This window comes from Bubalus kerabau, chromosome 4 (assembly GCF_029407905.1).
Source record: "Bubalus kerabau isolate K-KA32 ecotype Philippines breed swamp buffalo chromosome 4, PCC_UOA_SB_1v2, whole genome shotgun sequence".
NCBI classification, from domain to species: Eukaryota; Metazoa; Chordata; class Mammalia; order Artiodactyla; family Bovidae; genus Bubalus; species Bubalus kerabau.
Genome location: NC_073627.1, coordinates 18,151,310 through 18,164,646, shown reverse-complemented (window position 1 = coordinate 18,164,646; position 13,337 = coordinate 18,151,310). Strand labels below are relative to the sequence as shown.

General features: G+C 36.7%; 1 protein-coding gene across 5 annotated transcripts in view; it reads right to left on the bottom strand.

Moving 5' to 3' along the window:
- Positions 1 to 13,337, bottom strand: part of KANSL1 (KAT8 regulatory NSL complex subunit 1) — a 172,411-nt gene that overhangs the window by 27,116 nt on the left and 131,958 nt on the right. For all 5 annotated transcript variants that reach the window (XM_055575609.1, XM_055575604.1, XM_055575606.1 and 2 more), the window contains 2 exons: positions 8,186 to 8,298; positions 7,196 to 7,391 (listed from right to left, as the gene is read on the bottom strand). In XM_055575609.1, the coding sequence (XP_055431584.1) occupies positions 7,196 to 7,391; positions 8,186 to 8,298 (309 nt within the window). The remainder of the gene's footprint in view (positions 1 to 7,195; positions 7,392 to 8,185; positions 8,299 to 13,337) is intronic.

Here is a 13,337-nt window from a genome sequence, read left to right as displayed (position 1 = left end):
AATAGAAATGAGGTTGGGGAAACGAGAGAGGTGGTTTAAGGGTATAAACTGACTACTAGTTGATAAGTCCTGGAGATCTAATGCATAGTACAATGAATTATAGATGATGCCACTGTATTATTAGCAACAAATGTGCTAAGAGACTAGATCTTAATTATTCTCACCACAAGAAAGAAATGACAACTATGTGACATGATAGAGGTGTTAGGGTTAGCTCAGGCTATAATGGCAATCAAATTGCACTTTAACTTGCACAATACACATAGCGAACAGATTTCAAACAAACCAACAGAAGGTAGACCAAAGGATATAGAAGATATGAACACAGTAAGTCAAAGATATGAGTTAAATTTAGAACCCTGAAGTCAAGAAACAGGATACAAATATACACACCCCCACAAGCAGTGCCTTTTAAGGAAATGTGGACTATTTTACAAAAGCTGAACTAAAATTATGTACATCAACATGGAGATCTTGAAAACACAATACTGATTTAACACACACCCCCCTCGCAAACAAAAACACACACCAAAAAACCAAAACCAACTTGCAGAGTATGTGCAACATGACAGCATTACTGCATTTTGTGCTCTTTGGTTACCTCTTTCTAGTGGCAAGGAAGAAGATAAAGGAGATCCACTGGTTATCTATAACTTTCTTTTAATATTAAAAAACACACACACGAAGTAAAAAAATTTAAAATATTAGCATTTAGTATGGTGCATACATCAATGCTTGTTACATCGGTCTTTATACATCACAGCATTAAAATAAACAGGGAAGAAGGCAGGTAAACCTGTAATTTTTTCTATACAAAGAGAACTTAAGTTCTTCATATAATAAATTTAGTAATACAGAAGAGTGCAGGGGGAATAAAAGAAAGTTCAAATATTAATATTTCAGAACAAAGGTATATTAAGTTTGAAAACTGCTGAAATCCAAGAATCAAATTGGGAACAGCACCAATCAGTCTGTCTTCTAGATTTAGAATGAGAAAAGGATTCAACTATCTTATGAGCAGCAAAGACAAGGACCAATGGCCAGTGTACTAAGAATAGCGACACATTCCCAGACCCTACCTCCAAATTCATGTCTGCTCAGAACCACAGAATGTGACCGTTAATTGTAAACTGATTTGCATATGCAATTAGTTTAATATGAAGTACTACCGGATTTGTTGCTGTTTAGTCACTAAGTCATGCCCCACTCTTTGTGACCCCAAGGACTGTAGCCCACCAGGATCCTCTGTCCACAGGATTTCCCAGGCAAAAATACTGGAGTGGGTTGCCATTTCCTTTTCCAGAGGATCTTCCCAACCTAGGGATCGAATCCACGTCTCCTTCATTGCAGGAAGATTTCTTTGCCGTTGAGCAACGAGGCCTTAAATCCAATGACAGGCATCCTTATAAGGCTACATGAGAACACAGACACACTGGGAAGGTGATCATGTGAAGATGGAAGCAGAGATGGGAACTATGATGCTTCAAGCCAAAGGATGCTAAGGCTGCCTGCAGAAAGTGGCAAGAAAGGATTCTTCCCTGGAGCTTTCAGAGGCCAGGCAAGGGTTGACACTGATTTCAATGTCAGACTTCTAGCCTCCAGAACTGGGACAGGAAACAAATTCAGTCAGTTGCTAAGTTTTTCCTAATGATAAATACAAAGTCTAGATAGATAAAATTATTTTTTTAATGACTAAAGAGAAAAAAACAACCAAAAACAAAACCCTTTGCATGGGGACTACAAGTAGAACATTGGAGAACAAAGGAAAAGAAAGCAAATCTGAGAAATTCGGAAAAAGAATACTTCTGGAAAACTGAAAATACTTCAAGTTCAATAAAGCAATTAATGAAATACTTCAAGTTCAATAAAGCAATTAATGAAACTTTTGGTATCTCCAAAAAAAAAAAAAAAAAAAAAGTTTAAGATAACACAGCCTCTATTATAAAGTAAGAGAGTAAAAGGACAACAAGATGACACAATAAATATAAACTTAACTGCCATTCCTTTGCACTATGGGAGAACCAAAGGGCTGAAGACAGTGAGAGAAAAATTAACAGCTAGCTAACATCTGAATACTTATTATTTGTGTTCAAAATATGCCAGTCATTTCAGGAATCTAATTTAATGATCACAACAATGCTGTAGAGCAGGTAGTAAGAGCTAGAAAAAAAGAAAAGGGAACAGTAACATATTGATAATTGGTATACTTAGAAGAGGCAACTACAAACTTAAGAGAATAAAAAAACCAAAGTGTCACCACATTTCTTCTATAATAACAGAAGGAAACAGGGGTACATAAAAAACACTCTGAAGCACAGTCTGGTGCAGCGCTGCATTGGTAAAAATATTCTGTATTAGTCAAATGACTACTCAATACTTGAAATGGGGCTGGTGTGGGTGACGTACTGAATTTTTTAATTCTAATTTTAAATAGTTACATGTGGACAGTGGATATCATATTGGACAGCATAAGAGTAAAATCAGTTACCAATAAAAAGCAAAGAAACTAAGACTGGCCAAAACAAAACACAATAAACAATTGTTCTCTTCTGCCTACCAAAAGACACAAGAAAGAGTTTTGAGGGACAAAAATGATGATCTAAGAACAAACTGTTGTTCAAATCACTGAAGAACCACAAATTCAAATTCAAAACTCACACAAAGAAATTCCCTCCTGGTCCGCTGGTAGAGACCCTGAGCTCCCAATGCAGGGGGCCCAGGTTTGATCCTTGGTCAGGGAACTAGACCCCACATGCTGCAACTAAGACCCAGTACAGCCATAAAAAAAGGAGCATATGAAGATATTCAACACATGTTGAAATGTTATAATCAAAACCATCCTAAATAAGTATACTTTTATGTTATTTCAAAAATCATATAGAAAACAAAACATTAAATTTAAATTTAATGTGAAAAATGCATACAACTAAATGAGAAAAATTCATACAACTAAACATTAGTATTAAGAAAAGTAAAATGAAAGACAAAAAACTACTGGAGACAGGAGTCACAGTCACAAAGAGGATATAAATTTATTAAACTGTACTAGACAGTTTTTTAAAAAATCAACACAACAGACCACAAACATAAGCAGAAACTATAGAAACATTTTGACCAAAATGCTATAAAAATTAATAGTTAATAATAAACGCTTAAAAAGAAAAACTAACAATTTAGAATCTAAAAACTCAATTCTTAACTCCTGGGAAAAAAACTAAAAAACTCAAAGGCAACTTACAAATAGCAGAAAAAACACTTCCTTCACACATCAAAGGCTGTGGAATGCTATCCAAAACTACACTCAGAAGAAAACTCAAAAAGTTAAATGCTTTTGTTCTTATGTAACAAAGAACAGAAAATAAATTAACCAAGCATTTGAATAAAGGCAGAGGGGGTGAGAAAAACCAAGACCGCAGGAAGAAGGAGTTAACAGCAAAGAACTAATCTTTGAAATGACCAATAAAATAGAAAAATTGCTGACAAGACTGATCAAGAGAAGGCAAATATAATGAAGACTGAGAAGTGGATATTAACTACAGCTAGAAGGATATAAAAAGAACGCTTAATAAAAATCTGTATGAGTAAATCTGAAAGCATCTGAGAGATGGATAATCGTCTACAGAATAGATGCCAATCTCAGTTTCACCTTGAGTTCTAACAAATTTTAAAGAAATTAATCCTTCGTTTAAAATCTTTAAACATTTCCAGAGCACAGCAAACAATGCTGTAAGTGTCCCAATTCATTTTCAGCTGTCCTACATCAAAATTCATAGTGACTTTCTAAAAGTATTGCCATTCAAACCAGAAATGTCTCACTACAACCAATTATTTCTTAACATGGTTCTAAAAGTGAATCCAGACAAGGAAAAGGAGTAAGAAGTATATAACAAGGTGTCATATTGTGTGATGACAGAAAGCCAACCTAGAAAACTAAGATCAACCAAAAAACACTAGTAGGAAGAGTTCAGAAAAGTGTTCAATTTCAAGATAAATACCTAAAAATCAACATCATTTATAAAAGAACACTAACAGAAAAGATCTCATTTCACATGACCAAAATATCAAGAATATAGATAACATGTAAGAACTGAATGAAGAGATAAAATACTTGGATACATAAAAGAAATTCTGTGTTCTCTTAACATTGTAACAGCATTACTTCTCTATGAAGGATTTCCCATTACAAATCCAGTGCAATGGTTATGGTGGAAGCCCACTATCAAAGTAAGGCTCTATTCCCCATTATCTGTTAATCACAGGATATCAGTTCAAAGTATTAAAAAAAATTCTTTTGGCTTGAGGACAGTTGGTAAATAAAATATTAGAGCTTCTACTTCTTTTATCTCAGCCTTCCAAAATTTTGTATGTGCTTTATAATCCCATACAAGTTTAGAGGCTATTGTTCGAAGCACTGGGTGATTTCTGAACACTACCACTAGAAAGTAAGCTCCATAAGGGCAATGACTTTTGCTCATCAAGGAGACCCAGGTGTCCTGGAACACAGACAGGACCCAAAACTGCTGAATTAATTTGCTTGGCAAATCCATCACCTCAAAATGAGAGAGGGCAATATACTTGCTCAGTATCACTAATCAAGGATCCACTGGAGACACAGTGAGTAACTAAGACAGAGAGAATGGCCTTTGTCTCCAACTAGGGCAGAACTCCAGCATAACTGCTAAAATCAGCAGATGGTTTATTTCCCAAACAAAAATTACTTCTTTGTTTTATTTCCCATGTAGCTTATTTCTGCATATATCAGGAAGATTCTGTTTTAGACACTGGCACTGGAACCAAAGGGTCTTTAGTATGCATTGTATGTTTCCCCCTTATTTTAAATACATATATGTACCTTCAAAAGTACACCAGTTTTTAGGCATGAACAGGAAGAAAACTACTGTCAGTAGCAACAAGAAGCCTTGCTACTTCACAGATACAAGAGTCCAGGAGGCCATCCTATAACTTCAGAGAAAGAACACTATTTCTCCATGAGGCAGTGTTGGTAGGTTTTGTTTGTTTTTGTTAAAAGCATCGAGGGCATGGCCGAAACTACTTTCTTATACTTAACAGTAATATACTGTTTTCTTTGCTTTTCCAATATCAATTCTTTAGCCTTTCAGAAAATAATTTAGATTTATACAACTATTAATAAAAAGTTGACTTAAATGTTAATATGAGAAACCCATCAAATTCTTTTCTGGTAATGCAGACAGTCTGAGGAAGAGAGGAGAGAAACATTACAGCCCGATAGGTAATTTTCACTAATAATACTTGCCTTTTAAAAAGATCACAGCAAAGACATGCAGTCCAAATGCATACTATAACAAAACAAGTCAAGCACTGAAAATCTACTGTCCAAATAGTAATCACTGCACCAATTACACGCCTCTCCCTTGTCCTCAGTTTTCCCACTGACAAATATACTGCAATAGCGTTATCTTAAGAAACATCCCCCTCAAACAGGCTATTTCTCTATTCTCCTTTACAGAAACATTCTCTGAAACTGGTATCTCAATGATTTGCTCACTCCCTTCCCCCGCATTCTCTCCAGAACCTAATCCAATCAGAATTTCACTCTTCTATACAAAGGTCTCAGGCAACCTTGGCCCCACAAAACTGAATGGTCAAGTCTCAGTCTTCATCTAATTTGATTTGTCTGCAGCATCTAACACAGATGATCATGGCTTCCTTTCTGAAACATTTTCTTCACTTGCCTTCTACATACCACACACTCCTTGTTTTCCTTCTATCAATACTTCACTAGTCATTCCTTCCCAGTCTCTTATCTTTCACATCTCCAAGGCTTAGAATGAAAAAATGCCTCAAGGCTGAATTCCAACTAAGTTTCCCAGCATTCTCTATTTTCCTCCTCTGCTGCATTTTTCTCCTCAGCACTTAACACTATAGAAAATCCAAGTCCCTCAGTCGTGTCCAGCTCTTTGCAACTCCATGGACTATATATACAGTCCACGGAAATCTCTAGGCCGGAATACTGAAGTGGGTAGCCTTTCCCTTCTCCAAGGGATCTTCCCAACCCAGGGACTGAACCCAGGTCTCCTGCATTGCAGGCAGATTCTTTACCAGCTGAGCCACAAGGGAAGCCAAATTTAACACTACAGAACATGCCATATACTTCATCTATTGTTTTATTTACATAAATTCTTACCCTAGTGAAATAACTTAGTGGGTAGAAACAAAATAAAACAATAGATGTTCATGTAGTATTTTCTCTTTCTACCCTTTAGATTATTTCACAAGGATAAGAATTTTTGTCTGGTTTATTTTTAGTGTTGTACCCCCAGTGCACGAAGCTCTATAACAGCTTATTGGAGGAGCTCAAAAATTGTTGTTGTTGAATAAATGAATTAATAAAAATAAAAGTGTTAACACCATCAGACACCATGTACTAGTAAAACTCATCAGCCAGATCCCCGCAAGGCAAATTACATACTTTTCATTTAATCGTCACACAACCCTATGAGATCTCCAAAGCATTCTGGGGTGGAGTGGGGTAGTAACATGCTCCAAACAAAAACTACTAAGTGGCAGTGCCACAATTCAAACCAAAATTTGTCCTCTTCAAAGTTAATGCTCTTAATCACTCGTTTTTTTTTGTTTGTTTGTTTGTTTTTTTAAACTGGAGTACTATTTCACTGGTTTTAGAATAAATCCAACCCTGCTATTTGAAGAGTCGGCAATCTAAAGTTTCCTGTAGATGTAAAATAATTTCCATTTTGTCTGTGAAGACAAACATTCGTTTAGTATCATCAACTTAAGAGATTTTAATGGAGATTCTTATTTAAAAGTAAAGCATTCCACATTGCCATTTTCAGTGAAAACAGTAAGAAGACATACCGCTCTCCTCCATGTAATTGATGGCAGAACTTACAACCTCCTCTCTCCCATTTCTATTAAAAATCTCAAGCCAATTGTTTCCAAACCTGGCTGAGGAGTCACCTAGGAGCTTTCTAGCTTTTTGAAAACGATTCCTAGGCCCAACTCCAGAGCAAACCGAAACAGAATCTCTAGGAAACAGGGCTCAGGAACCTAGTATCCCTTAAAGCTCTGCAGGAAGCCTTGTTAGTTAGCCAAGTGTGGAAAACACTGGTTATATGAACCAAAGTTGGCAAGGACTACTACCTCTATCTGAGCATCTGGCTCACTTTAACAAGGACCAGGTCTCACTGGTACTGACCTTCTTGGAAAGAGGCACAATGCTGCTGGGTCGAACAAGCCTCCGTTTCTTACAGCTCAGCACAGGACGGGTTCGGGCTGCCACACAGGTGCCATCAGTTGATGAAGCAACTAGATTCAGTCGTTGCTTTTTATGCAACTGTTCCTCAGCATCAGAGTTGTCACCTGGAATGTGGTCTGCCAAGACAGGCTGAAGACTACACAAGGGGAAGGAAGAATATTTACTTTACAGAAGATGGAAAGAAACAAAGCCTCTAATATTGGTTCAACCACCTCTACTTGCAAATGTTTACAGACACAAACAAGTGTTCTAGAGCACAGAGATCACCTCTTGATGCTGATGTCTGCTAATCTAAATTGGGATGCAGTGTCTGTGCTTATTTGTAAGGCTCTTGGTGGATGTTACTGTATCATGTCTGAAAAATGCAAAGGTCAGTAAGTGAACTCAGGAGGTTCTAAGTGATTTCAGCTTTCTTCAACAACAAAAACATAAAATTTTAAGAGTCTAGAAAATTATAACTGGTAAGAAAATGGTGAACTTTTGCAAATGTTAATAAGCTGCCTGAGAACCAGTTCTACTGGTGAATCTTGCCTATTAGGGATGTGTACTCACTGTTCACTTGCAGAAGGATTCCTTTTCTTTCAAAAATACAAATTTACAGCCTTTAGGAATCTAATCTGTTCTAGAGTAGAGGATTTTACTTCTGGGGAATTCTACAAAGACAGAACTAATCACAACAATTCACAATAACTTTAGGACTTTCAATTTTTCTCCATGCTGGGACAATTTTAGGCCAAAGTAACAGGAAAGTACATTAGCATGCTACTTAAAATACACTTGCTACAGTAGGAGGCATGCACAATACTATGAAGTGGTAAGGTTTCTGCTTCTTTAACGCAGCATTAGTCCTGGCTAGGGATAACTAAGTCTCAAACTCATCTTCTACAAGCCTGATGAGCATATTGAAGTATGCAGAAGAGATAAACTTACGTGTTAATAACTCCATTGACAGGTCTCAATGCTCCACACGATTTAGCAGACAGTGACTCTGAAGGATGACCAGAGGCACCATGGTTTTCCAGTGGCTGAGGAACAGATTCAATCTTAATAGAAGAAAAACAAAAATATATCATCAACATTTAACCAACAGCATTAGCCTGAAAATCAGCACCATTTCATTTAAATGCTGCTGCTGCTGCTGCTAAGTTGCTTCAGTCATGTCCGACTCTGTGCGATCCCATAGACAGAAGTCCACTAGGCTCCCCTGTCCCTGGGATTCTCCAGGCAGGAGTACTGGAGTGGGGTGCCATCACCTTCTCTGTCATTTAAATGAAACACCTAAAATTTCTCACGAGCAGTTTGAGAAACAACTCATTTGTGGAACACAATTTCAGTATTTCTTGGATTTGTGACTCCTGGGCTGAAGTCTTAACAAATTCCAAATAAATGCATTTTCTGGCCTTTAAAAAAAAAAAAAAAACACAACCCTCGTATGACTGAGGAAAAAAAAATTTTTTAGAGAACTAGTTTTTGCTTTGGAGAGGAGAGGTGAGGAATTAAAATATTTAACAGACTAAAAGTAGTAAAGTGCCCACTTGAGAAGGAAATGGACTAATGATTCCATGGAATGGAAGCACAGCAAAACAATTACATAGTAACAAGAGTCTTCAAGTTTTCAACCTAAAAGTCAAGAAGGGTAAGTTCAGTAGCAAGACAATTAAGAGTATATTTAAATGTAGTTAATACCTGCTTAACCTCAGAGTATGTTGGAAGCTTGTTTCTAGAAAACTATACTAAATATATATATATATAATAAAATAAGTAATTAATAAAATGTCATCGAGTAACTAATAACTATCTAATGCTACCAGGTAGGAACTACTGTCTGGATTACACAAATCAAATTCAGTTGACTTTCAAACAATTTTTGAATCTGAACTGCATGGGTCCACTTATACGTGGCTATTTTTAAACAGTAAATATTACATTACTACACAGTACACACTCTGTAGCTGGTTGAATTTTGGTGATGTGGAGGAACCATGGATTGAGTGGGCCGACTATACATTACATGTATAAACATGGATTAAATCCAGTGTTGTTCAAGAGTCAATTGTATACGCTTAGAATTTTAAATATAAAATGAAAAAAGGGAGGTAGGGGAAAAACTCTGGAAAATTTCGAATTTTGCTATTTCAAAACAAATGATATTTACTAGGCTAAAAGGGGGCTACCCAAGTAGCACAAGTGGTAAAGAATCTTGGCTACCAATGCAGGAGACCCAGGGTTCTATCCCTGGGTCAGGAAGATCCCCCAGAGTAGGAAACAACCTGCTCCAGTATTCTTGCCTGGAAAATTCCACGGACAGAGGAGCCTGTCGGGCTAGAGTCCCTGGAGTCACAAAGAGTTGGACACAACTGAGTGACTGAACACACAGCACAGGTTAAAAGGGGAAGGAGCAGCCATGAGATGTCAATCACACGAAGCATCTGAGGTATTGGCAATAAAGCCACAGTCCAGTTACCCGACGCGTATCAGAAAATGGCTGTGGTCTCTGTCTCCTCCTTACATTCAAACTGACTTTGGGGTGTTTTGATGTTCCCTTTCCTGTAACTGCTATCAGGATGTAGCAAAGCCAATATTTTGATGCTGAAATTCTATTTATCAGTATTGTTGAATTTCTTTTTTGATCTTTATACCCACCAGGAGAAAATACCAAAGGATCTGAAGACCTGAGAGCAATCTCAAGAAAGAACAAGAGATTGGGAAGCTAATTTTTAAAATTTAATACAAATTATCCAAAAATCTAGATCAAAGACTACAGACAAGACACATGAGTAAACCACAATGAGTAAACACTGGGAAAGTGTTCTGTCTTCCCTGTTGATTCCCTATACATGTACTGTTGTACCTTGAACAATTAATTATATTAGTCAACGACACCAAAATCATGGTACATTTGGCTCACGTACTCAGTGCTTTAAAAGTCATGCTGATTTCCTCTTGGAAAGTATGTGTAAGAGTTGTACTTTGGCCACCTGATGTGAAGAGCTGATTCACTGGAAAAGACCCAGATGTTGGGAAAGATGGAGAGCAGGAGGAAAAGGAGGCGACAGAGGATAAGATGGTTGAATGGCATCACCAACTCAATGGACATGAGTTTGAGCAAACAACAGGAGACAGTGAAGGACAGGGAGACCTGGCCTGCTGCAGTCCATGAGGTCGCAAAAAGTCAGACGTGACTTAGCGACTGAACAACAATGAGTTGCAAAGATGTTTGTATCTTCTGACAAAGTATTTTACTCCCTCTTAAAGTCTATCTTAAAGACATAACAAAATGTCCCCCCAAATCTTATACATAAAGGCAGTCACTGCAATGATATGGATCAATAACCTAAATACTCAACATCTGAGGCACAGTTACAAAATGTGGTATACAAAATAAGAATATTGAAAATAATCATAAGGGTTAAATCCAAAATATTTTTAATACAATTGTGGTGACTAAAAATGTACACACACAGAAAATGACAAGGTAAAAATAGTTGTTACAGAGGCAGACTAAGGCGAACATTTAAGTTTTCTTATATTTAGATAATATTTTTTAGAGAGAGAGAGAGATGAACCTAAATATCCTCCTGAATGCTAGTGAGGATTTACTATTCAGTGAACACCTCAAAAGGCCCAAACAAATATTAACATTATGGTATGACAAAGAACAAACGGTTTAAAAATTCAGGCTGGTGTTAACTAGCAATGTGTAACTCCAGCCATGTTACAGCTTTCCTAGATTTCAGAAGTTCTGCTTTAGATGAAAAAAGTTGCCTGCCAATGTGAAAATGCTTTGACTGTGAACTTTCTGGTACTGATCTGAAGAATCCGTCAACTTCATATTCACTTAACACAATAGCTTTTAGCATTAAATTACAACAGAGATCTGGTTTATATATCTAAAGTTTTCACAAAGTCCCACGTTTAAGTAATAGGTTGACTCTCCATTTGATTAAGATTTACTTTCTAGGGATTATGGAGAACTAACCGCCAACCAAGACACCTGTCAAGACAAAATGTTGCCATTCTTCAACAAAATCTCATTTCAAAACAAGTTTACCTTTCTTAGCTAATTAACCTATTATTTTTCATGACTACAGATGTATAGTAAATTTAAAGGCCATTAATCTTCAATGTGCATTTTATTGTTTTTCTTAGAGAAACCTGAACTTTCCTGGGGGTAATTCAGTCCCCAAATTAAAACAGAAGTCAACAGGCAAAACATTATTTAACAAAGAAATATTAGTCAATGATACAGAAGCACACAGCAATTAAGAGCAAGAAAGTCAGAGAAGAAATGTGCTTGGATTTCAGTTTCAACCATGTAAGTAAGCGCTGAATATTTAGAAGGGATCTGCTTAGAAACCCTGGGATATTCTACGTGTAATCACCCTCAAGTCCAAAAGCAGGGCACTGGGGCAACTAGGTTCATCATCCACTCTCAAATTCAAAGAGCTTAAAATATTAACCCCAATCCTCTAATAGTGTTCCATCTAGAAAAATACAACTCACGGTCACATGTAATTTTATTTGGCGCTTCGTAAATGCATTCACATCGCCTTAAGAAAGAGGGAACACCCCTTATCTTGCAGTCCAAAAGGCTTCAAAGACAGGGTAGAGGATTATTAACAAACACGTCACAAATATTAAATCCACACACTAACATAAGCTTGACTGTTAGTTACTATTGCAGTGGTTTACATCATTAGTATTTTCAGGACACTAAAACATGAATCAGATACTTGTCATCCAATGGGAAAGTGTAAATAGGAGCTGTTACAGAGCTTCTTTCAAGCTTCATGTGATGTTCAGATACACTCTGAGGGTACATGCATCTTATGCCAGGGAGAGTAGAAAACCTGAGTGGTATAGAGTACTTTTGTAAACCCCCCTTTTTTCTAAAGTAGAGTCCCAGGAGACTACCTTTTGGGGCTATCTTAGAGTTAAAGGTAGCAAGGAGGGTTACTGAAGTGATTTTTTCCCCTGATTCAAAGGGTCAGATGTACGGCATGAAATCATTAACACAGCAGTTAGATTCCATTTTGTTATTCCTATAAAAACAGGCATCTGTTTGATTCATTGCTCTATCCTCTTGGCCAGAACAATTAAGTGTCACAAAGAGCCCTTAAAGAAAAACTAGATTAAATTAAGGCTTATTGGGGGTAGGTTTTTCTGGGGTCTAAGAACTCATGTCCACTAAATTTCTTTTACTAAAAAGTAGAGAAAGTAAAAGGGTAAAAAAATCAAAAGGCACACAACTGAAAAACACACAATAAACCTCTAGATGTGTAATGCAAGACATACGTATATGTATCTTTTCTTTAGTCATTTAAGTAATGCCATACCATTATTTGCTTGAAATACCATTTTTCTTTGTCTAGAAAAATTAACAGTTTTGTTCTGGTTTGTTATTACTTTCTGACAAACGTTATCAAAATGGAAAGAAAAGGCTACCTGGATAAAGAGAATTCAACTTTCATTCCCGGGTTAAAATGCTCTCCATCTCAATGATACCCAGCATAGTTTTGCTTAAAATAAACAAAATATTGTTGGTCCACAAAGAGTATACCAGTCATTTTCACAAACTAGCACCATGGTCAAAAAATTGTGCTAAAGTGAAAATGGAACTTTCCACCAAGCTACTTACCGAGGCTTCAACTTCTGTATATGTAAAATGTGACGATGTGCCTCACTTTCCTGTCTCTATACTGAGGTTAAAATATAAACTATAATTATATTAAAACAACCTTGAACTATCCATTTCTAAAAATTAAACCAGTATAATACAAATCCAAAGACTACTAAATCTAATATTTATATTTATCAACACTGTTGAAAATCTTTCTACTGAACAGTAAGAATTTATAAGACTATTTCTGCAATTACTTACTTATCTATAACCCAATATGCACTAGTGGTGAAGAATCCACCTGCCAATGAAGGAAACTTAAGAGATACAAGCTTTGATCTGGGTCAGCAGACCTTCAATCTGGAAGGGCATTGCAACCCACCGCAGTATTCTTTGCCTGGAGAACCCCATGGACAGAGGAGCCTGGTGAGCAACAGTCCAGGGGGTCACAAAGAGTCAGAC